A 26,748-nucleotide genomic window follows, 5' to 3' on the forward strand; every position below is an offset into this window, starting at 1 on the left:
CTCGATAGCATATTAGAAAGCAGAGACATTACTTTTTCAGCAAAGGTCCGTCTAGTCAAGGCTATGGTTTTTCCAGTAGTCGTGTATGGATGTGAGAGTTGGACTATAAAGAAAGCTGAGCACCGAAGAACTGCTGCTTTTGAACTGTGGTGTTGGAGAAGACTCTTGAGAGTCCCTTGGACTGCAAGGAGATCCAACCAGTCCATCCTAAAAGAGATCAGTCCTGGGTGTTCATTGGAAAGAGTGATGTTGAAGCTGAAATTCTAATACTTTGGCCACCTCATGCGAAGCGTTGACTCATTGGAAAAGACCCTGGTGTTGGGAGGGATTGGGGGCAGGAGGAGAAGGGGATGACAGAGGATGAGATGGCTGGATGGCATCACTGACTCAATGGACATGAGTTTGGGTAAACTCCAGGAGTTGGTGATGGACAGGGAGGCCTGGCATGCTGAGGTTCATGGGGTTGCAAAGAGTCGGACACGACTGAGCGACAGAACTGTACTGAACTGAAGCAATTTTAAGCAAAATTGACAGTTTTGAACTTCACTCCTTTTACAGCTTCAGTCCACCTCTCATAGTTAGGTGGCCTGGTAGGTTCCAGAGGCAGGAAGCAAAGGAGCAGGAAAATCTCCAAATTGGATGAATTATCAATGATTCACTCCAGCAAGAGCTGAGGTTGGCACTCCACCTTCCAGGGGCAAGAACCTTATGGCAGAAGAAGCCAAATCTCCAAGTCATTTGTAGCAGCAGCAGGAAGACAATAGGCAGGGCAAGATCCCCCTGTATCCAGCAGCTTTTACACTATTTCCCATGAGTTCTGGCTCTTCCAACAGTTCCATGGGCATTTCTAAATCATGACACAAATCTGCAGCCAGATAGCACACTGTTGAGACCCCCCAGAACTGCTATAGTGCAGTTATAGAAAAATGATAATCATGCTCTTATTTATTATATAGCCTGTGATGCTATAGTCAACGTGCCTTCTCATGCATCCTTTTAAGTTACATAAGGCACCTATCATGTCCCTTTCACAAAGAGGGCACAGTGGTCTGCCTTAGGCCACACAACTAAATGGTGATGATGATAGTTTACCGAGGACTTGTTCTGTGCCAGGGTCTATGCTGAGAGCTTAACCCACATTTCTCCCAGCAGATAGGTTCTGTTATACAAAGGAGAAAACAGAGGCTCAGTGGTTCAATAATCTGCCTGAAGTCCCACAGCTAACAAGTGACAGAGCTGGCACTGAATTTGCATCTGCTTCCAAAACCAGTTCTTAGATATCTTAACAGACTCTGTCAGATGAGCGTCACTGTGATCATATCTGACCACATCTGATCATAACTAATTAGTCCTCTTACATGAACAAGGACAAAGCAGGCAGGCATGGATGGACATATGGCGTTGCTTTTATTGTAATATTAATGTGTGTATGTCCATCCTCTTTGCTCTCATACTGCCCTTTACCCACAAGGAAGCAGACACAAAGACCGAAGGAAACCATTATCCAAAGCTCTGCAGGCAAAATTTCTTTCCCTGCTCGGTGAACAGGTTTTCAGGTGCTTACAGAGGCAGAGGAAAAACAGAAAGGGCACAGGAGTAGCTGGGGAGAGAAACGAAGGTGTAGAAAGGATGGGAGGGGCAGGAGGACCATGCGAGGCAGAGATTCCACCTCAGAGCCCTGGACACACATGGGTCCCAAATCCAGTGACGGGGCGGGGGTGGGGGGTGTTGGGGTTCAATACCTAAAATGAGAATGGAGAGGATAAACTTCCCCCTTGACCAAGCAGAACTCACCTCTGATGGGAATCTCTGTGGGGGCTGGGAGGGGGAATGGGCAGGAGGAGGGAAGGCCCACCCCCAGCTCCCTACTCTAAATTGAAGTCCCCATCCTTCCCCCTACCAGAACTAACCACCTACCCACACAGTCCAAGCAGCCAAAATAACCACTGGATGCTTAATCCTGAAGCATAAATGCACCTCTGTCCAGTTCCACGGATAGTGTGAAGGAGAGCTGTGATTCTCTGTTTCCACCTCTGCTTATCACATCTGGTCATCACAAGTCCTTACTGGAGGACGAGCACAGGACAAGATAACCTGAATATAGTCCAGAGCTGTACCTTATTTACTACGGTCCTCACTGCACCTTATAACACACACACACACACACACACTTATACACACTGCCAGATTTCAGCCCACATCTCATCCAAACATCCCCACCAAATGTTTCCAGTCCTAATTTTACATCAGTCAGAATAAAAGACACAGACAACCGGGCAGGAAAAAAACAAAGTGCCAATAGGCAGTTCAGCTAAGTATCACTTCAATCAGCTATTTGTGGATATGGCGCTAAGAATCCAGAAAGTAGGCAGAGTTGATCAGAAGGACAAAAATTACAGTTTAACCCTTAGCCCCTACTCATCTAGTCGGGTCAGCAGCAATGAACCTCTCCTTTGCTCCCCACCCGGCCTCCTAGCCCTGTGCTCAGTGAGTTCTCTCCTTCAGCTACCAGCTCAGCCCAGAGCTATAGCCCATTAGCATTCCTATCACTCTCCTCAACCCAAGGGGAAAAACTTCCAGCTGCCTCATACTTAAGCATCACCCTCAGCACCATAAGCCTGAGCCTGTGCATAATTGACAAGGAATATGTTGATAAGGAGTGGGACTGTTCCAAGTTTCTGAAGGATAACTAGGTAATTAAAAGAAAAACCTAATTTAAGAAAAATCATAAGAAATGCTTTAAAACTCTCTGGCAACATCCTTTATGGATTATCCTCTTTTACAGAGACCTCGGTTTTGCCTTTGTCTGCTTTTCAAAGCCCAGGGCTAGATCGCCACTGTTTGAGGGCATCCACAGCCCCCAGCCTCCTCTAGGGGTAACTTAAAAGCCTGGACTAGAAGCAGAAAGGCCAATTCCATTCCTCCTCCAGGCTCAGAAGTATCTGAGTTTTCTCCGGTCTGAGCACCTGGAAGCTTCTTGCTCAGGACTCAGCATAGTACCGTCTGAGGACCCTGGCAGCCCAGCCAGCAGTTGCCCTCACTTTTATCAGGCAACACAAAAGGACTAAGAGAACCCCATGAACTCCCAGGAGCGCCAATATGTAGAGATAAAATCAGCCCATGCAGTGCTCCCTGCTTCTGGCTGCACCGCTTAGCTGCCTGGCTGGCTTAAAAACATAAAGAGAGCTGGCCAGCTGCCAAAATACACCCTGAGACAGACAGACAGACAGACAGACCCACACACACCTCCACTACCACACACCAGGTAATCCATCAGCTCCCAATAGACAGCCTGGGCCAGCATGTTCTTCATTCCACTCAGCACCCTCTCCTCGCAATTGGCTTAACATTAAATTACGGCCCCACCCCCTGCTACCTTTGATTTCACAGGCTATTCCAAGGACTATAGGGAGGAAGGAAATGGCAACTCACTCCAGTGTTCTTGCCTGGAGAATCCCAGGGACGGGGGAGCCTGGTGGGCTGCCGTCTACGGGGTCGCACAGAGTCGGACACGACTGAAGCGACTTAGCATAGGGAGCACAGGTACTTTTGATGCTTGATCACCTCCTGCATTGCCCCCACCTGGGGGCATGGGCCTGACCTGGCCTTATCTAGTTTGATGTGTTGGGAACAGTTCTAACATCAGCAAATGAACCTTGTGACTTCCCCTCAATCCAATTCTACCTATAAGTGAAAACAAACACAAGTCTTACCCTCAGGGAGTCTAGTGAAGGCCAGTGGCATTGTTGAAATTAATAGGACAAGCAGATGCAAAATTATGACTCTGACATAAAGGAGACGCACGCAGTGACTGGAAACCATAGAGGAGGGTGTCTGAGTGCTGAAGACAAGGTGGAGACAGTTCAAGCACACTGAGGTCTCCAGGATGAGCAGGATTATCCTCGTGGAGCAGAAGGAAAGGCACACATGAGGGCTTTGCAGAAGGAGGCCTGTGGGACTGGGGTGCAGAGGCCGAGGAGGTGTCAGGGAAGGTGGTACCAGAGGGGAGGTGGAGGCTAGATCACAGAGAGCCTGAAGGTGGATCTGCACTGTGAAACTCCACTGTGAGCCTCAGTGGAAACAACCCAGATTGTAAAAGATCAGAATCGATGATGAGAATCGATTTAAAAAAAAAGAAAAACAGCCAGAAAACACTTCCCTTTTTACCCCTAGTGTGGAGAATGGACGGGAGCAGGCGCAGAGTCATTTCAGTGGAGATACAAGCAGGTGTCTACAGAACTGCCCAGAGAAGCAGGTTTCCAACCAGGGGAAGGCAGAGAATATCTCCTGCGGTGAATCTTAAAACAGAGCCAGAGTCAGCCAGGTCACAGGGGTGGTGACATTAGAGGCAGCAATGGGCATTCCAGACAGAAGAATAGCAAAAGGGAAGGCAGAGAGGCAAGGAGTGTTTACAGGGACTGATAGGAGGTTCAGTACTGTGTGAGATGGAGCATGATGAGAAATAAAGAGCTAAGAGGGGAGGTTGAAGTGAAGTTGCTCAGTTGTGTCCGACTCTTTGTGACCCCATGGACTGTAGCCTACAAGGCTTCTCTGTCCATGGAATTTTCCAGGCAAGAGTACTGGAGTGGGTTGCCATTGCCTTCTCCAGGGGATCTTCCCCACCCAGGGATCAAACCCAAGTCTCCCACATTACAGGCAGATGCTTTACCATCTGAGACACCAGGGAAGTCAGAGGGGAGGTTGTCAGAGAAAACTTGATCCTATCAGTTCCCTGCTTAAACCCTTCTGTGCTTTCTGATAACTTGCTGGATGAGGTCTCCTATCAGAGACCAAACAGGAGAAGCTCCCTCCCCCACGATGCAAGGCCTCATCCAGCAAGTTATCAGGAAGCACAGAAGGGTTTAAGCAGGGAACTGATAGGATCAAGTTTTCTCTCCAGTAGATGATTCGGTCAGACAGAAAAAGGGGATAGGTGGAGAGACAAGAGTCGGAAAGATTAGTTACCTAAAAGGCTATGAGTCCACTAAAATACTCTGCAGATATTAAAAAAAGATTAAAACTGGGAAACTCTTGTGGCTCAATCCTGGATACAAGGCAGTAGATATCATATTATCTAAATATGTCTCTGTACTTATGGTGACCAGGGTGGAAGGGTGGGAGGAAGGGACAGTTAGGGAGTTTGGAATTGACATGTACACACCGCTATATCTAAAATGGATAACCAACAAGGACCTACTGTATAGCACTGGGAACTGTGCTCAATATTATGCAACAACCTAAATGGGAAAAGGACTTGAAAAAGAATGGATACATGTATATGTATAATTGAATCACTTTGCTGTATACCTGAAACTAATACAACAGTGTAAATCAACTATACTCCCATATAACATAAAAGTAAATATATATATATACATATGTCTTTATATATTTGCATAAAAACTGGATGAAAAGAAATCAAACTTTGAACAGGATTATATAAGTAAGTTGGAGGGCTACAGTTGACTTTTGTTTTCTTCTTTGCAGTTTTCTGTATTTTCTATAACGAGCACATGTTAATGAAAGTTCATAGTAAGAAAGAAAGAAAGATATAAACCACAGAGACAGCATGAACCATCCTATCACACTGATGGCAACAATTAACATTTCGTGAGTGCATGATGTTTAGTGACCCTAAATCTTAAGCCACAAGATAAATATCATTCTCTCCCTGTTCACAGAGAGGAAAATAAAAAACAAGGAAGCAAAATGATTCATTCAACATGACACAAAGGGCTAGAGGCAGAAGCAGATAGGAACAAGGTAGACGCAGGGACTCTTGAGCTGGTTCAATTCCTTTTTTGCTGAGAAATTATTTGAACACAACAATTCATGCACAGTCCCATAATTAAGACAGCCAAAATAATTAGAACCAGCCCAACAGACTGCATGATTATCAGCCCAGATCAATAAAGAAGAAGCCAGTGCAAAGCCGTGGATAGACAAGGCCACAGGCTACACTGTTACAAGGACTGTGATTCCAGAATCCTGAGTGAGATTATGACAGTATTTTTCAAGAAGTGAGGAGGGCCAGCCTTATAAGGGAAGACAGCAGAAGTTGCTTCCACACTGTGCCCATCCTCATGCCTCCCGATGGTGTTAAAAGAGAGGAAAATTCCAACACAAGTGGGACACGGTTGCTCACTTAACTCCCATGCCAGAAGAGGTAGCATGGTTCTATTTCTCTAATTACTGATCATCTCCTGGCTTTCCCCACAGCTCCATGATCCTGGAGCTACATGATCCTGGCTGAAGCCACAGTGACATATATTGGATGCTCCTGGCTCCCTCCTCCCTAGGATGAGTTCCTATCCCCTTCCTGGGCCAGGCAGCTGTGGTGCCAGGATAGCACCAGGCCTGACTGCTGTCCTTCCATGAGTGCCCAGAAAACACAGCAAAAACAGCCTCATGGGAGACTGGCCCATGTGATCCTTATTTATTTATTTATTTTAAAACTTCAGAAAAGCTTAGAGAAACCCAGTGGTATTTTTTAATATAGTTCCTACAGCCTAAAATAACATTCTTGGCTTTGCTGGATGGGAGGGGTGAGGTCATGGGGAGGGAGGATGCGAAAGGGAAGAGGCTGCCCCAAATTGCCAAGCTTGCAGATTAAAGAAGCACAAATTAGTCAGTGTCCAAGTTTATGCTAAAATGGACAATACTGAATTTTGCAAGCTAATAAAGTGGTGTTTACTTGTAAATATACAGAAAATGAATAACCAATTTACATTTTCTCAATCCACCCGGGCAAGTGGTCCTGAGGATCAATAGAATAACAATTAACTGGAAGTTCAGTATCCAGGGGTCCTAAATTAACCTTACCACAGTAGACGCCCCCCCTGTACATGCTTCATCTAAAGAAGGTGGAAATGGGAGGTCATGGTGGAGAATGGCTGGCAAGTCAAGGTTGTGAACAAGATGACCTTGTGGGATGCCCTACAAACATGACTTAGCCCTGTCTGTCAGTCTCCTGGATACTCTCACAGACCCACACATCTGCCCTCTCAGTGACCTTTTTCTATTTTTGAGCCCTTTTTAGTCCCTTGGGCTATGTCATTTCTGCTCAGCTCCCAGTCTTACTTTCTCCCCCGGAAGGATGGTCACAAACATTAGATCATTCCATAAACAAGAAGAGCCGGACACTTTATCCAAGGGTCTCTTACTGCAACACAGAACACCCCAAAGGCCTCAGGTAGTGACCTGAGGAAGCCTCCAAACCTTCACACGCTGGAGTCCCTCCAGAAACCTCACCTGCGACTATTTGCCCAAACTTCAGACCTAACTCCAACTTGCTTCACCTACAGCTCCCGGTTCCTAGCCCATTAGAAGCAGCAAGGTGGAACACAGAAAAGGACAGCTCAAGACAGACAATGGAAACAGAAGGAAGTGATATTTAGAAAGCAGCATTAAAAAAAAAATCAGAACCAACACAATCATTTTCGTGAAAAGTATAGTGTTACTGCGTCCTTTGGTTTTTGAGGCACATAGTTCCACATAACTCTGTGCTCCCCAAGAGGAACATATCATATTAATATGCTATATCCCAGTTATTATATCATAGTTCATAGCAAAACCTTGAGTCATTCAGCAAAAGTTAAATTTAGCGCTCTCTGTTTCAGAAGGCAGATGAGAAGTGTGCAATCCACTGAATAATACATGCATCCAGTTAGATAAAAACAAGTTTCTGAGGCACAAAAAGGTAGGTTTTAGCTCTCTGGAAAACTCACCTTTTCCTTCCTGACACTATAAATAAACCATAAAAAGTAATAATCTGGAAAACTCTGAAATCATGAAGTTCAACTTTAAAAATGAGAAACTTGGATTTAGAGAGGTTTAAATGACTTGCCAAGGTCCCATGGGTGGCACAAAAGCCAGGACCAGGCCCCCAGTTCCCGGTTCCCAGGGTCCTCCATCTCCTCCCCACTCCACGTGCCCATCTTCCCCTCCATATACAAACAGTAATTCACAGCAGTCCCTATGTTATTCTGCTCAACGCTGAGTCAGAGAACATGTCTCCTTTTCCTCGTTGTAAAAACTGCTCTGAGTTATATGGAAGGAATCTGCTGTGTAAATTTAAGGTGTTTTTCCTCATGAATTCCATGAATATCACACTCCTCGTCATATGGCTTCTACAGAGTAATTTCAGTTTCCTAGTGCATTATCTCCCACAGATTTTGTAAGAGTCTTCCTAGTGTTACTGTTTGTAAAAGGAAACAAACAAATTCAAAAAGAACGAAAAGACTTTCTAAGAAATATATCCCCGAATCAACAGACCACAGTGAAGACCGTTAGTGATGACTCTTTCTCCTTGGAATTTTGTCTCCCCCATCTTCACCATCACCAGTCAAAACAGGTCTCTCTCTCTTTTTTTTCCTTCCTCTTGGATAAACTTCTGAATCTTCCAAATGTCCCAAATGCTTATGATGGGGAAAGGTGAGGCGGTGGTATGCTCAACTTCCAGACCATATACGCACACTGTCTTCCGGATCTCACGCTCTCTCTCAGTAAGAATCACCCCGACTGTGATGGGGATAACTCAGATGATTATCTTGTCTACCCATCTCTGCTTTGTCTGGAAGGATTTAAGTGAAAACAACTGGTCCAATCAAATATCAGAAGTGGTGCAACAGATCTACCATTCTAATCATTGCCATGGACACCTAAAGAAGTTTACCTGGGCATAGCCTTTCATCTACATAAAGGAGAAAATTTGGGGGCAAGGAAAGTCATATCAAATTCAAATTTTTTGAATAGGGCTTTCAGTGAAATTAACTATTATGCCAGTGAAATTAACTATTATGCCAGTTACAATATGTGGCAAGCCACCTAAAATATCATTTGAGGGGAGAAAAACAACCAAGTGAATAATGAAGATTCATAATATGAATTAAAGTGATCAAATATAACTTCCAGGTATTTAACACAGTGGATTATTAAATTCAGAGAGTACATCTCTAAAACCTTTGAACAAAATGAATCATAGTAGATAACTGTGGATTTCTCTGACTTCATGTGGCTTGTGAGTATTAAATACTGTCATGAACCAAAAAAGGAATAAATGCAGGATTTTTTTTTACCTGTAGTAACAAAAAAATGTGTGATTTTTTTCTTTCATCAGAATCTTTCAAACTTCTTCAAAGAAGTTTAAAATGAGCAAGTAAGGCAAAATTTAAATTATACAATACAATTTTCTAAAGGGCACTTCTTTTTTGCTCTCTATTATAAACTCTAACTTCAGTTCTTAAAGCCAGGTATAACTTATTATTACCAATTCCCTGTGAAATTATCTAAGAAGAAGAAAAAAAAATTATACAGTTGAGTCCTTCCAACCAAATGGCAAACATTGCTTGGGCAGAAAAGAATTCCTGGAACAATATGGAAAGTCCTGCTTTCTCCTTTGAAACCCTCAGGAAATGAAAAAGAAAATTAGCAAAAAGAAAGCATGTCACATTCAAAAGAGCAAAGGAAAGAAATGTGGGTGAACAATTGAAAAGAGAGAAAGGTTCTTAGATTTGGCTTGTCCTAATGCTTACCTGCTTCTAGAGAGAAATGACCTTTCTCTATCCTTACACTTTGCTGAGTTAATTAAGCTACTGTTTTGCTGGGCATCCTATAATTACTGCCACTTAATGCTGCAAAAGACCCAGCAGGTTACACCAATCCAACCCACATATGCACAAATGAGAAAATGAAGATCTGAGAGGTGAGGTGACTCGCCCAAGGTCACATAGCTAGTTAATAGCAGAGGCAAGGAGATGCCCCGAGTCTCTGACTCCTGTCACCTCAATAAACTGCAGAATAAACTTGCTGAGAGGGAGCTGATTTCAGCATGCCAGAAAAGCCACCGGTCTCTTGGAGAGCTATCTCAGCTTGAAGAGCCTGAAGAGCACACTTGAACCCCACATGGTCTTCCAGGCTTTTTGTCAGCAAACAGCCTCCTGCCTAAGACCTGACACAGCATCCAAATAGCTCAGAAACAAGCCTGATGAAGGGCAGCCACCAGGAGTCTTTCAGTGATTCATTCTAGCTCTTGTGCTTTCTGGTGAAAGAAAGTATGTAACTGGACTTGAACAGTGGTACTGAAAAACAGAACATTTAATAAGCCAAACCTGTACAAGGAAATACAGAAAAAACCTGGGAAAATACTACCTATCTATTGAGTTCCTATCATCTGAAAAACCACCAATGTCAGGTCCTGTGAGAGAATAAAGGAAAAGTTCCTTGAAAATAGGGACTTCCTGCTATGGGATATAAGCTGAAAGACGAGAAAATCGTAACAAAAATGTAATCCTTTTGCTAAGGCTATGGTTTTTCCAGTGGTCATGTATGGATGTGAGAGTTGGACTGTGAAGAAAGCTGAGCGCCGAGGAACTGATGCTTTTGAACTGTGGTGTCAGAGAAGACTCTTGAGAATCCCTTGGACTGCAAGGAGATCCAACCAGTCCATTCTAAAAGTGATCAGTCCTGGGTGTTCTTTGGAAGGACTGATGCTAAAGCTGAAACTCCAGTACTCTGGCCACCTCGTGCGAAGTGTTGACTCATTGGAAAAGACCCTGATGCTAGGGGTGGGGGGCGATTTGAGGTCAGGAGGAGAAGGGGATGACAGAGGATGAGATGGCTGGATGCTATCACTGACTCGATGGACATGAGTTTGAGCAAGCTCCAGGAGTTGGTGATGGTCAGGGAGGCCTGGCGTGCTGCGATTCATGGGGTCGCAAGAAGTCGGACATGACTAAGCGACTGAACTGAACTGAAGAACGTTTTGTGAGGAAAATCCTCCATAGAGAAGCACCCTGTTAGTTTTACAGTGGTTTTTAGAATACATCAAAAACAAAAGCAACCATAAATGTTTTGTTTTATATAATATTATTACTGCTCTTTTAAAATGCCAATTGCTTTCCCTTCTTTGAATTGTTAGTGTCCTAGTCTTTGAAAGCTCAGAAGAAGTCTCTCTTCTCCCTTTCCTTGAACTGAATGAGTGGGTGAAAAAGAATGGACCAAATATGATGGTGATTTGAATCAATCCAGTGGAATTTTTTCAACAACTATTCCATGGGAAGATAGCCATATGCCAGATACTGAGCTAAGTGGCATCTGTTCCCAAGCTAGGTAGGGAGCAAAGTGGGCAAGGAAATAAACCACAATATAATGTGCCTGCATGCTCAGTGTCTCGGTCGTGTCCAACTCTTTGCAGTCCCATGGACTGTAGGCTGCCAGGCTCCTCTGTCCATGGAATTTTCCAGGCAAAAATACTGCAGTGGGGTGGCATTTCCTACTCTAGGAGATCTTCCTGACCCAGGGATCAGACACACGTTCCCCTTGTGTCTCCTGCATTGGCAGGTGGATCTTTATCACTGCAACACCTGGGAAACCCCACAATACAATGTAGAAAGTAATAATATAGAGATATGTACAAAGCACACTGGGGTGCTAACTAATAAAGCAATTAATTCTGCAGGTAATGAGAGACTAAGGGGAGAGTCAAGGAAATCTAGAGAGGAAAAAACAATGGAATCCTTCAAGGAGTGACAAATGGACAAGGAGTGGTGGCGTTTCAGGCAGAAGAAACAAATTCCACAGTGACACAGAGTGAAGGGCATAAATACTGAAAGAAGAGCAAATGATCTGGTGAGGCCTGACCCCAGATTTCAAGGAGAAGTGTCTGAGTACATAGCAAGGAAAGGAGTTGGAGCCACAAGGAGAAGCCTTTTTTATGAACTTCAAAGAAGTTCAGACTTTTAGATATGGGCAGTGTAATGATTTTGTTTTGGTTTTGCTTGGTTTTGACCCCATTAGCCATTTTAAAGCATGTAATGTCTTGCTCCTTAGTACATTTTATTACCATTCCTACCATCTATCTCTAGAACTTTTCTATCAGCCCCAAAGAAAATCCTATATCCATGAATCGGTCACTTCCCCATTCTTCCCTCCTATTTTGCTGTCTCTATGGCTTATTCTGGATATTTCATATTCATGGAATCATATAATACTTTGCCTTTTGTGTCTGATTTCTTTCGCTGAGCATAGTACGTTCATGGTTCATCCATGCTGTGGCATATAGCGGTACATCATTCCTTTCTACTGTTCCATTATATAGACATAGCATATTTTCCTTAACCATTCATCAGCTCGTGAACACTTGGGTTGTATCCACCTTTTGCCTATTTGGAACAGCGCTGTTATGAATATTCATGTACAAGCTTTTGTTTGAGCCCCTGTTTTCCATTCTAGAGTATATTCCATTCTAGGTTATATTCCTAGGAATGGAACTGCTAGATCATTTGGTCAGTCTATTTTTGCCTTATTGGGGAATCCATCAGACAGTGATTTTTAATCAAAGTAAAGGCATGATAAGATGGTATTTCAGAAAGATAAATGAACTTGATAGATATTTAAAGAAACAAGATCTTAGAGGGTTGGTTCCTCAAAGATCTACCGAATAGTTGTTCATTTGCTCTTTCCTGCTTTATTTCCTGCCTCTCCACTTTTTTTTCTTTTTGAACCTACAAATTGGCATGCAATCTGGTGGTCCTAAAATATGTCCTCCCACATACCTTGTGGCTCTACACCATCTTTTGAGGCTTCTGGGCTGAAATCCTGCTAGCTCAGCCCATCTGCAGCAGTTCAGATTGTCTTCTTGCTTTGTAATCCCTGTTGTAAAGAGGTATCAAGCTTTAATAAATAGGCCTCTCAGTTTCAAATAAGAGGTCCAAGAGGAGCACAGCAATGCCATCAGGAAAGGTGAAGTGCCCTGGAGTGTTGTGACTTGAACACTCCTGCTGAGATGCTTGAGCTTCATCTTAATATGCTCTCCTTCCATCCCACTCCTCCAAACACAGAATTACATGTCGCTGAACAACCACTTCCTTAGGTGACCTTCCAGCTTTGAACAACACTGACCTCATCAACCCAATGTGTATTAAATTTATAGCAACTGCACTACCAGATCTTAAGAGGGCATCAAAATTCTCTAAAATGTATAGTTTTGAAAACTTCACATTCCATTGTGTTAAGTGCAATTATGAAGAAGCCTCCATAAAAACAACCATGCAGTCCCTGGGTTACTAGAGATTAAAGAGTCACCAACCAGCCTTTAGAAAAGCAAAGCACAAAGCTTTCAGGGTGCTTCGATATGCCCATGAAAAATAGAATATGCTGCTCCCAAATATGCCACGCTGATATAAGAAAAATTTTGAGCTGAAGGCAATTGAGAAGAAACAGATACAAGAAAAACTCTGCCCTTCTCCTACTTGCCTAACAGCAGGACATAAATTTATAAAGGTGCTGCCTCCTTCTTCCACCAAGAAGGATAGAAGTTAATTACCAGAGATAACTCTAGATTCTCATCAGTGAAGAGATGGTAGCAGAGGAATCTACATAACAATCCTTGCTAATTTCTAGCCCTGATTTACCACCAGTCTCTCCTAATATTTGCCTTCCCACAATCTGTCAGCCCTAGAAACTCAAAGTCCTTTTCCTTTGTCTTACCAGTTCTCTAAAAACGTACTGTTCCTTCATTAAGATGTCATACAAACCTAAGTCCTAAACACCACTTTGAGCTACCAGTCCCCGAGGGCTCAATTTGCATGATGCACACGGTAACCTCTGTTTTTCTGTCTTCATTTGTCTTTCATGAGTCAATTTACAGGAACCCAACCTGAGAATTTAACAAAGCTAGTGGAGGTGACAGAATTTTAGCTGAGCTATTTCAAATCCTAAAAGATGATGATGTGAAAGTGCTGCACTCAATATGCCAGCAAATTTGGAAAACTCAGCAGTGGCCACAGGACTGGAAAAGGTCAGTTCTCATTCCAATCACAAAGAAGGGTAGTGCCAAACAATGTTCAAACTACTGCAAAATTGCTCTCATTTCACACGCTAGCAAAATAATGCTCAAAATTCTCCAAGCTAGGCTTCAAAAGTACGTGAACTAAAAAATTCCAGATGTGCACTCTGGGTTTAGAAAAGGCAGAGGAACCAAAGATCAAATTGCCAACATCCGTTGGATCATCAAAAAAGCAAGAGAGTTCCAGGAAAACATCTACTTCTGTTTCATTGACTATGCTAAAGCCTTTGACTGTGTGGATCACAACAAACTGGAAAATTCTGAAAGAGATGGGAATACCAGACCACATTATCTGCCTTCTGAGAAACCTGTATGCAGATCAAGAAGCAACAGTTAGAACCAGACATGGAACAACAGACTGGTTCCAAATAGGGAAAGGAGTATATCAAGGCTGTATACTGTCACCCTGCTTATTTAACTTCTATGCAGAGTACATCATGCAAAATGCTGGGATGGATGAAGCACAAGCTCGCATCAAAATTGCCAGGAGAAATATCAATAACCTTAGATATTCAGATGACACCACACTTATGGCAGAAAGTGAAGAAGAACTAAAGAGCCTCTTGATGAAGATGAAAGAAGAGAGGGAAAATCTGGCTTAAAACTCAACATTCAGAAAACTAAGATCATGGCATCCGGTCCCATCACTTCATGGGAAATAGATGGGGGAAAAGTGGAAACAGTGACAGACTTTATTTTCTTGGGTTCCAAAATCACTGCAGATGGTGAATGCAGCCATGAAATTAAAAGACACTTGCTCCTTGAAAGAAAAGCTATGACAAACCTAGACACTGTATTAAAAAGCAGAGACATCACTTTGCCAACAAAGGTCCATACAGTCAAAGCTATGGTTTTTCCAGTAATCATGTATGGATATGAAAGCTGGACCATAAAGAAGACTGACCACCAAAGAACTAATGCTTTCCAACTGCAGCGCTGGAGAAGACTCTTCAGAGTCACTTGGACTGCAAGAAGATCAAACCAATCAATCCTAAAAGAAGTCAGTCCCAAACATTCTTTGGAAGGACTGATGCTGAAGTTGAAGTTCCAATACTTTGGCCACCTGATGCGAAGAGCCGACTCATTAGAAAAGACTCTGATGCTGGGAAAGATTGAAGGCAGGAGTAGAAGGGGACCACAGAGGCTGAGATGGTTGGATGGCATCACCAACACAATGGACATGAGTTTGAGCAAGCTCCAGGAGATGGTGATGGACAGGAAAGCCTGGCATGCTGCAGTCCATGGGGTCACAAAGAGTTGGACACAACTGAGCAACTGAACAACAGCAACAATCTGAGAATTTAGGGATATAGAGAAAAAAGATGTTCTTTTACTCCCCTATCCCCATCAGGGCAGGTTGTAGAGTGGGAATGTGGTAAATCTGGAAGCACCAGCAAGAAATCTGGGTTCTCTCAGTCCTGTTCTCCCTATGGAACGATCGCAGGTAGGACTGGACCATTGTCTGGACTTGGTGCTGCAGCAGCACTAAAGCAGCCACACTGCCTTTAGCTAACAGTAGCCAGACTCCCTTCAGGTATCAGGCAGGCAAGTGCCTCCTGGGGACACTGAAATCTTAGCCTCTGTCATGAGAAGCTTGATTGGTCTAAGGGGATCATGATAATTCCATTCAATTCACTGGGCATTGGTTTAGGAATGGTCATGTGACATAATTCTAACCAATGAGGTCTGTGGGAAATCTGGGAGCCTTCTGGAGCATTACATTCATTCTAAGAATGTTTTAGGAAAAAGGGGGCATGCCCTTTCTCCTGCTTTAGCCTTTGAACTACTGTTGCATGAGGAAGTGACCATCAGTCCTGCTGGTGACCAGGAAGAGACAAGCCTGAAGGCAAAGCTGCCCATGCTGCAACAACTAAAGCCCAAGAGAATTCAATTGACCAGCCTAGTACAGGCTTCCTCTAGACTTCTTGTTATGGGTGAAAACACATTCTTCTTGTAGGTTAAGTCATTTTTATCTGGGTTTTCTATTATTTAGCATTAAAAGATCTTTAGTAAACCTGCTTATGCAACTGGATAACTGTTTATCAAGTATTTTATTAATAGCATTTTTAAAAATTAGACTTACAACCAAAATTATAATGTTTCATACCTGACCTTTTCAGAAATTAAAAACTCCAGAAACCTACATATATGGGACAATACTTAGCCGGGGGATGGGGGAGGAATAGGTCTGCCATTTTAACCTGCAAATAGAACAGGAAGAGTGCTAAAACAAGAACCGTGTGATAACTGAAAAAATAAAAACATGCTCTAAAAAACACCCGTGCCACAAATTTCCAAAATGAAAATCTGGGGCATATTAGTAAGGAACATTCAATTTCCCCCATGGCCTATTCAAATATGACTGCAGAATCATCTGTATACTGGTTTACTGAATTGTGAACTCTGTTTAATGCCTCTCAGGGTCTCTCAGACAGATTTATTTCAATAACTCTGTTACACTTGGAGGGCAAACAAAACTATGACCTTTTATGATTCCTCCTGTCATTTTTTTTTTTAACTTTCTCAAATCAGGTGTGTTGGGATGGGTTCAGAAGACTAACAGGTAATGAGTTCTTAATAAAGTTCCCAATTTCCACATCAGAGGTGGTGCCTGGGGATGACTTTGGGAGATTGAAGTACACATGCTCATGGTATCCATCAGCTTCCTGTATACGCCTCACCCCTAAAAATACACAAACTGGATAAAGCCTCCACTCCCACAGCCAATCAGACTGCTTTCTCTAAGTTTCTTCTGCATAAGATCAAAAGACCTCCCCTGTGCAAAATCTAGAGTCTATTTTATAAATTAAAACTTATTTGATATTTTGCTGATAACAACATTCTCTCCTTCACAGACATTCTAAAAACACACTTTCTGAGTGAAAAACAGAGAGTTAGAGCTGGTATGCCAGGAATTACATGTAATGGGTAGAAGTGTGCAGCGTACAAGAAAATTCTCTATCATGGCATCATAGTAAAAAAACTGGGTGAGGATCACAGCTCAAAGTTCCTTTCAACTCTATGAATCTTTAATTCAACATGTGCTTACCCATTTTCCTCCAACCAATTTGAGTTTCTTTCAGAAACAAAAGGTAACCCTTGAGAAAAAAAAGGAAAGAAATGCATGACTTTGATGCTTCTTCAGCAGACATTTCTGCCTGGATTCTATCTTCTACTGCTGAATAGTAAGTGAGTTCCTTCTGCCTTTTTGGTTTTGTTTCTTTCAAAAAACTGAACAAAAAAGGCAATATTTTTCATAAACGTTCTTATCGGCAGTCACTGTCGCTTCTTCTGCCACTTGAATTCAGCCTAGCTCTTTCTTTCTCTAGTATTTGTTAGTTTTAGATTCTTTCAACCAACATTTCCATTGTCTGAACATCAAAGTTGCCCTAAAATACTAAGGATCAAACTAAAATGCTAAGGATCCCTAGATGCTAAGGATCAAACCACTAGGAATAAGTGACTAAGTATTAGTGGCATAAAACAAATACTGAACTTTGATTGACCCAGACTCCATTACTGCCATTGGCTATTATATTTTTAGTTTCTCCTCTCCTACAGTTTATCTTCTGCTGAGTCAAATTGTTGCTCTGATGATCAGTTTCATAATCTTTCAATCCCATGACAAGTGATCAATTCTGTTGTTTTTCAGGATAACTTCCTTGAATACCATTTAATGGGATGCCTATGCTAAACATTCCGTGACAACTATAGACATTACTGTAAGGAGTTCTCAAAACTGTGAGAACGTAAGGAATGGCATTCAAACTCAAATTAACCAAAAGCCCCAACCCACCTCCTCAGACCCCCTTTCTCACTACTGAGGGTATCCTTAGAGACAGCAAAACCTCACAGGGCAAGTAGGACATAGCACCCATGTGTTACACTAAGCAGCCTCTTATTTTCAAAAGCATTTCTTTTCAACAGTCAGTAACATTTGCTGACTTCTGAATGAAGCAAATGCTTACATCCCCCACACCAAATAAAAATTCCTTAAAATACAGGCAAAAGAGATCCAAGTCACATACAGCCTCCTAACCCTACCCCCATCCTCACTCTCTCAATCTGCCAGTTAAAGACCCTAAGAATATATGTCAGTGTTTTCTGGCATGGCAGATGGAAGCATCAGTGTTGATTTACAGTTGAGGGACCTATTTAAAGGGACAGTAAAGCCTTCTGGGTTATCTATACATTCAGAATTTCTCACATATTTCTGGAATCACTTCCCTGTCTACCTGTATGGTATCAAACAACCAGAAGGGAACAGATTACATCCTTTTGGTCCTTAGAGGAGAAATGAGTTGATTGATTTTTTCCCATGAACAAAACACTTAAAAGTCTGAACAGTGGGGGCATCTAGCAAGTTGTAGAAAATAATTCAGTGTGTCCTCAGTCAGTCAAGATAACGGAAACTGAAAAATGGTTTGTATTGTTCCCCTTTTTTCACTTGCTAATGCATTTCCTGATGGGTGTCCCCATGACATTATTGTTTGGTCTGCAATCAGCTTATCTGGATGAGTTACAAGAAAGATGGAGTGCAGCCTGGAGTTTCCTGGTACTCTACAGCAAACAAAGGCTGTCAGCTTCGTGATGGCTGATGCGGACTCTCTCGGGCTCCAAGAAGTTCAGTTACATCTTTTTAGTTAAAACTTGCAATAAAATAGATTAATCACTGCAACCATTTTTAACCGCAGGGAAGCACTATAAGAAAGTGAAAAAAAAAATAAACCAGCATCAATTTTACCAGGTTTTGAAGATAAAGTCCATTTTCTACTGTCGGGTGCCTTTATTTTGATAAAAATCTTTACAACCAGTTGTGCAAAGCTTTAGACAATAGTAATGGTATGCTGTTTTTAAAATACATATATATATATATGTAGTAGAAAAAACTAATTTGTTACACTTACAGCAAGTCTACAGGGTTAAGATGATCTTATCTGAATTGCCCCCAAATTATTGAGCTAATGTTTTACTCCAAAGGAGATACATTTGCTACTTGTACTATTTGCCAGACCTCCAGCTTAGTTATTTTCAACTTTTTCCTTCCATCTCACCAACTGCTTCTGCAAGGGAGAGGGAAGTGAAGGGGATGACCAAATCAGATTATTTTTATTCTTTTAACAGCAAATAATACAAGAAAATAGGCCTCAGATGGTCACATAATTAAGTATCAAAGAAGGACAATGGAATCTCTCTGAAAGATAAGATGGACACAAGAAAGATAGGCTCAAGGACACTGCCAACCTGATGTCACAGCTTGCTTGGCAGAGGTCACAGCTCAGTTACCTGGGATATACTGCACTGCAGGTGTACTCAAAGAGGAAAGGAGAGTTCATTCTTGATAACTGTTGGGAAAACTCTAGGACCAGCCTAAATTCCTTCAATGTGGCAAATCACCATCGTTTGCCATTTGCCATTGACACTGGGCATCTCAGTTACTCCCTCAGGGAAATGTAACTCCCAGATGCTCCCCCAATAAAAGCTATCTTCTCTTTCAATCAAGAACACTTGCAATTATGAGTAGTCTGCCTGGTGGGGTTTAAGGGCTCTTTCTGAGCTTTGAAGAAGAGAAATCAGGAGCTAAGAAAAAAATCACAGCAACTCTAGGATGATTGGATGTGAACGTTCTATGGCATAGCAAAAAACTCTTCTGTTGTTCCCCTCAAGGCCTATGCTAAATGTAATCCATGAGACATGGTAGATACAAATGTTATTGACTCTGGCAATTTTGATCACAAACCACTTAAAGCACCATCCACTTTTGTGTTTATGAATCACTATTAAAAGGTGACTTCTCTTTGCAGATGGAAAGAATAGAAGCAAATGTCTTTTTTTGATATCAGAGAGGCAAGTGAGAATTTAATTTCTATGCAAGATAACCTTCAGGAGTGTTATCAATAGGATGTGTTGAAGCATAGGATGTCACACTCAGGTATGTTCAGCCTCAAGACACTGCAGCACAAAACTACAAATCTACTCATTAAGAGCTGTGTAATATGAGCTAGCAGTTGTTTAATCATAAAGTCACAGGTAATACTGTTTCATGTCAGAAATGATACGGAAATAAAATGCATCTTCTTCTCTCCCCTGTGCAAGATGAATATGTGATACAATGGTGCTGGGAGACCCACCACAGAGATCAGCCACGATAGTAAAGAACAATCCATCTTCTGCCCAGATGAGAAACTCAGGCTTTGCTGATGGGCAATGAGAGAAGCAGTCTTCCAAGAGAAAGGGGGATATGCCAGGCGGTACATAAGCAGTCCTCTTATGTACCCCCTGGAACATAGATAAACTTTTTTTCTATTTATTAATATTACCCCCATCCCTTCAAGGTTTGTGTTCATTCATGTTTCACGATGTATTGGGTTGGCCAAAAAGTTCGTTCGGTTTCCCACACACGTATATAAAAAACATGAAATTTTTGGACAAGCCAATATATTTCAGTACAGAGTGTGCAAGCATACTCAGTTGCTCAGTCGTGTTTGACTCTTTGCAACCCCATGCACTGTAGTCGGCCAGGCTCCTCTGTCCATTGGATTATCTCAGCAATAATACTGAAGTAGGTTGCCATTTCCTCCTCCAAGGGATTTTCCCCACCCAGGAATCAAACCCATGTCTCCTGCAGCTCCTGCATTGGCAGGCGGATTCTTTACCACTGCATCATCTGGGAAGCCCATGTAAGTACAGTTCCTGTATCTAATTTTTAAATGAAAAAATATAAATTACATAGAGTAGGGCTTAAGACAGTTTCAGAGACCACTGCCTTGAGAAATGAAGAGAGAAAAAGAAGTCTTAATGATATCCCCAGCACCCCCAAAACTGAAGAATCCCTTTGCCAGCAGCATCTTCTGGTCCAAGAGAAGGTCCGAGAAAGTGTGTAAACTAATGGGTCAGGAAGGAGAAAACAGTGCTCGCCTCCCAGATTTCCCAGATACATCTGCTCTTGGGAGATAATTATTCTAACACAAACGATACTTTGGTCTACAAATGAGCTGGAGAAAATCATCAATCTATTTTTGTGTCAGGTAGAACTTGGTGGGTCCTGTACAGACTATTAATTTCACGGAAAATAAGCCAACAGGGAAAACAGATAAATCATTAGCAGAGTGAGGAAGAGACCCAATAAATTCCTACCAATCCTCCTACTTTCTCTTTCTTGCAGAGAGTAAAATGACAAAGTATTTATGTCCCACTGTCTTTGATATCTCTGTTTATCTCATTAAAGGAAAATGCTTCTGAAACCACAAGGACATATTCTATTTCAAGTTTTAAGAATTCAATCCCAAATGATTTATACAAGTGAACAATATGACTACAGAATTATAATCTTCACATTTCTAAAATTCTATCATTCTTAACTTCATAAAAACAAAACACTACAACATTCATTTCCCTTTTGTTTATTGCAGGCAATATATAATATTAGGATTCTGTTTACATAAACAAGGAACATATATTTGAAAAGTCGTGTGGATTGCTTTTAATGAAAATTTTTAATTAAAAATTTTTTTCAATTAAACTTAAGGCTAGTAAGAACAGTTGGCACTTTTGATATCATTTCAATGACTAATCCCTACTCAAAATTAATTTCTCCAAAGTTCCATATAATGTATTCACAAGACTCATCAATGTTTATTTATTAAAGTCAGTGTTTTCAGTAACTGAAAGAAGCATTATAGAATGTTTCCAACTGAGTCTCTTTCCATCTGTCCTCCTATTTTACTGTTCATCAAGTAGTTTAAACATAAGAACTGCACTTTGAACAGAATGTCTGGTGTCACCCAAAGGATCCGGCTCTCCATCACTCTGCAGTGTACTTTCTGTCATTTACCTACCAGTGCTAGCAGCCTGCCCAGAGTGTTTATCCCACAGCCTACTAAAAGTAGTTACTCTATAACCTACTAGAAAATAACTACAGTACTTGATATAAACTCCATTGGGGCAGGCATTTTTATCTGTTTTTTTCACTTCCGTATTTTCTATTTTTTGAAGTAAAAGTGAAAGTCACTCAGTAATGTCCGACTCTTTGCGACCCCATGGACTATTCAGTCCATGGAATTGTCCAGGCCCGAAATTCTGAAGTGGGTAGCCATTCCCTTCTCCAGGGGATCTTCCCAATCCAGGGATTGAACCCAGTTCTCCTGCATTGCAGGCGGATTCTTTACCAGCTCAGCCACAAGGGAAGCCAAATTTTCTATACATAGAAGAAAACCTGACATTCAATACATGTTTATAGAGTAAATAAATTGGATGAATGGTAGGAAAAAAGAATCTATCTTTAGGTCACCTCTTGTCATTTCCTGGGCTCTGTACACAATGCATGCCACCTGCCTTCCTGGCTTTCTTTTATACATAAAGGCTTCTTTCCAATGTGGTATTCCCAGGGGCACAAAGGGGCCTGAGGCCCTCCTCTTTAAACCCATTCTTTCAAGTTTCTACCACAAGGCTTCTTTAACTGTTCTAGCCTTCCTACTGCTGGATGAAGTGAAGTCGCTCAGTCGTGTCCAACTCTTTGCGACCCCATGGACTATAGCCTATCAGGCTCCTCCGTCCATGGGATTTTCCAGGCAAGAGTGCTGGAGTGGATTGCCATTTCCTTCTCTAGGGGACTTTCCCGACCCAGGAATGGAGGATGATTAATTTGCAAACTTACCAGAGACTGTCTTTACTTTGAACAGCAAAGCTTTGTTAGCAACAAAAGTTAGCTGCAAGAAGGGTCTACAAGGAACAATAATTAACTGACCAACTCAAATACAAAAGAACTCTCACATGTGTAGCTGAAATCTTCCTAATATTAACTGACAGAATAACAGGGTTTTGATGGGCATTTATTTCTATAATGCAGTGCGAACTTAATATCTCTACAGCATTTGTAAGGTCTCATGTTATCCCAGCAGGCAAGATAGTAAAATGTGGATTAGTCAATATAGTAAGAGGACTTGGTGCTGGAAAACCTATATTCAAATTGTGTTGGGGACTGGTCCTTCGTCAGCCTAAGAGAATAGCAGTCTAGTCTTGGTTCTTAATGGGTTTATCAATAACTTTACCTCCACTTTTATTAAGGTCCTGGTTGGAGGTCCAATCTAGACCTTCTAGGGTCACTCTGGGCTAAAAGTAAATTAGAATCACAATGAAAGGGTGACATTCAGAGTCTGACAGTTTTCCCAAATACCTGCCCCAATAAGACGGCTGCTTTTCTGGTTCATATGATTTCTCTAAAGTAGATGAACATATAGACTTTTATGCTGCATTTCTAAGCCAGTCTCTTATAGTCCACACTGTCTGTTTATTTTCCCTCTACATCTCTCAGAAATACTTGCCCCGCCTCTCATAACAGGAAACGGAAACAGTTCCAGTTGTGAGAAGTCTTCCATGATAACAATTCTATACTTTCCCCTCTGCAGCTTTCACCCACCTCCTGGCTTTGTGCTCTAAATCCACACAAAGAAAGCTGATCTCTTCTTCTCTCAAAAGTTCACTAAACAAGTCAGGTACTTCTTGTGGCCCTTCCCATCCCTCCCCTCTCTCTTATCTGAGTCTACTAAATCTTAGGACTCATAAGGTAATTCAGAGAAGTAAAGATGAAACATGGGACACTAGTGGTCCAAATTTTTAAATTAGATGTGATGTTAATTTCTAGCTAGGGGGCTCATTTAAGAAACCCAGACACCGCCACAAATGCCAGCACATACCACAAATGCCAAATTATACCACAGATGCCAAAACAAAAGTAACATTTACCTAATAGAGGTATCAAAAATCATCTGTTCAAACTATTCTCAGAATCACAGAATTTTAAAACTATTCATTTCACCCATTCATTTCACAGATGATAAAACTGAGATCCAAAAGTAGCCCAAGGTAGATGGGGAGCAATACTGAAAGTATTGCAGGCCCTTTTGGCCCTCTCCCAAATAACAAATTATGATCCTACAATGTACTGAATGTCATTTCTCCAAACTTCATGTCTTAATAATGGCAGCTCGTTAACTTCCCAGGAAGCTAAATTTACATTGCTATTAGTACAACAATGACAGATTTCAGAACTAGAAAAAAATCCCCTAAAGGATACTGAGCCTTCCTACAAGGAACAAGAAAACTGAAGACCAAGGAGGCCTGGACTTGGAGGAAATACTGAGATTTAGTGGTATGGGCAACAATGGAGCCCAGGTCTTCTGATGACAAGCTAGAACTCTTTAGTATTCCACCCAAAGAATTAGCTAAACACCAGCAATATTACAAAGCTGAAATCATTTTAATCTAAACTTGTGTTTATGATGAGAAAACTGTAATTCTTTAACTAGTACACAAGTTCCATCTTATGGAAGTGCTAGGCTGGACAACCATGTCAGAAGGATGTAGAAGGGAGTTCAAACAATAGGTGGGAGGTTGGACTGAATGACGTCTAAAGTCCCTTCAGCCTCTAGGATTACTGAATTCTGAACTTCCCTGGAGCTGAACACCTCAGCTAGCCAGGCCGAATGAGGAGGTAAGGAATGTGCAAGTGTCCTGTGGGGCATCCTCTCCTGCCCTTGGATTGAATGAACTCTACCCTTCTGTATCAGGCATTATTCCATATTCAATTTACATGCAATCAAATACTCTAGGCACAGGAAGAATGTAAGGAAATGCAGCTCTGTCATTCATTCCCAAAGACAGACTACACTGCTTAGCTTTCAAAACTGCCTTGCCTAAATGAGCATTCCATAACTGAGCTTCCACTTTGAGCTTTTACAGTTTGTTCATGTACTATGCTACTATCAGCATTAATTATGCAGCATCTTCATGAGGAGAAACCAGATTTGGCTGTGAGGTAGGAGAGGAAAGAATAAAGCGCAGTTTCCAAAAGAAGGCTATTGTATCTGCTCCCTGCTCCCCAAAGCACTGGAGTCCTTCCACCACAGACAGATTTCAGATGGTGGTCCCCAGCTGAGCTAGCCATGGGAAGGAGGAAGTTGACATGTTTGAGAAATGAGGAATGCGCCAACTAACAAGACTTTGAGGCTAATGTTATTAACTCCCTCCTTTCTATGTAATTCCATTCCAAACCAGAATTCAACACAAATCTGCTTCTTTGCTTTCCTGAATGGCTACTAAAGATTTAGATGCACTGATTTTATACATCTTCTTTTTCCTTTTGCAATAATGAGTTCCAGGGAAGAACGTGGCTTTTTGTTGTTGTTGTTGTTGTTGTTTTCCCCCGTCTCAGAGAAAAAGAATTTATCGTAAGGGTCAAGCTCTGACAGCTAGAAGAAAGCTTCAGCAATAGGACTGTCACACTGAACGAGATCACAATAAATAAATAAATAAATAAATTCAAAGGATCCAACACGCATGGGAGCCAGGTATCGTCTAGACTTCAGAAGAGCAAACTGATGTTAACAAAACAGCCTAACAAGGTATCAAAATCTGAGCGGGTGATTCGGTAGAGACTCCGTGTGCAAATACAAAAAGCTCTACTTTAAAAGGCTTGGGCAGGTTTTCCACTCTGCTCGCCCTGAACTGAGGATGGTGCGCCCAGTCATCAGGAGAAAGGCTGCAAAACAGTCGATGTCCTAGCTGCATTCAGCTGCCTCCACCAGGGCATTACTGTCGTTTGAGGTCTAACCCAAAGGAACCCCGCACTTCGGGGTTTAGAGGAAGGTTCCTCCGGCCTCCTGAGCTCCCCATTAGCCTGTCAGACTGGCATGACCACATCAGTCCCGTCTGCTACCAACATTAAATCAGTACAAGAATAAAGCCCTTTCCTCCTCTTCTGAGATTTGCACCACTTTTCTTCCAAAGGTATTTCTGAAAGGAAAGCACAACTTGAGGGAAGGAGCCCAACTGGGCAAGGTTGGGTCTTTTTGAGGGTTCCCTTCCTCGCCAGCGGCAATCGTCACATGCATTCCAAGTCGGGCAGGTGTACAAAGAGAGCGAAGGACGAGAGAGGAGAGGAGAAAAGGGGGAGGAAGGAGGTCGAGGAACCAAAGGAGACAGAGGAGGATGAAGAGGAAAGAAGAGTCTGGGAAAGAAGAGCGAGAGAGAAGGGAGGGACGGAGAAAGAAAGGGAGAGGGATAAAGAAAGGAGGCGGCGGGGAAGACGAAAGAGTGTGCCGGGGACGCGGCGGGGAGGCGGCCGTGGGGACCGGCGCCCCTGGGGAGCCACGAGCTGCGCTCCGCTAGCGGGCGCCTGGGGCGCAGGGCACGCCCGGCGCTCACCTTTCAGGATGAGGGTGTCAATGTCCCGGTCGATGCCCAGGAAGTAGCACTTCCTCCAGAGGCCCGAGTAGGTGGCGAAGAGCGGCCGGCCGCACTCGGCGTCCAGCCCGCCGAGCCCCAGCAGCGAGCGCCAGGACTCGGGGTCGGCGCGCCCTGGGCCGCCCGGGAGCAGCCGGCGCCCCAGTGGGGGCGAGTCCCGCAGCGGCAGGTGCGACAGCGGCATCAGGCGGTTCTTCTGGTCCGGGGGGTCGGCGCCCGCGCGGCTGCGCTCGCAGCTCTCCTTGTGGCGCCGGGGGTCGGTCTCGTACCAGTGGTCGGTGAAGATGGCCGTGACCAGCAGCCCCAGGGAGCAGAGGCTGAGGCCGAGGCTGAGCGCCGTGACGAGCGCCCGCGGCTCCATGGCTGCTCGCCCCGCCGCCGGTGGGCCCGCGCGCCGCCGCCAGACACAATGCACTTGGCCTCGGCTCGCTCCGCTCTCTCTCTCCCGCGCTCCCCCACCTGCCCCCTGCCGCCCGCGGCCTCCGGCTCCCGGCCCGGCGCGCTCCCTCCTCGGCTCCCTCCGACCGCGCGCCCGCCTCCTCCCGGGCCCGCCGCTCCGCGCCACCCGGCGCCTCGAGCACTTTCTCGCTGCCCCCAACCCCGCTTCCACCGCCGCTCCCGCAGCCCCTTCCCCTCCCTTTTGGAGCCCCCCTACCCTG

General features: G+C 43.1%; 1 protein-coding gene across 1 annotated transcript in view; it reads right to left on the bottom strand.

Moving 5' to 3' along the window:
- The window catches only part of TMEM178A (transmembrane protein 178A), a 58,844-nt gene extending 32,394 nt beyond the window's left edge, over positions 1-26,450 (bottom strand). The window contains exon 1 of the mRNA XM_068987602.1: positions 26,051-26,450. Coding sequence (XP_068843703.1) covers positions 26,051-26,450 — 400 coding nt within the window. The remainder of the gene's footprint in view (positions 1-26,050) is intronic.
- Between the last annotated feature and the right edge of the window lie 298 nt (positions 26,451-26,748).

This window comes from Capricornis sumatraensis, chromosome 1 (genome assembly GCF_032405125.1).
Source record: "Capricornis sumatraensis isolate serow.1 chromosome 1, serow.2, whole genome shotgun sequence".
NCBI classification, from domain to species: domain Eukaryota; kingdom Metazoa; phylum Chordata; class Mammalia; order Artiodactyla; family Bovidae; genus Capricornis; species Capricornis sumatraensis.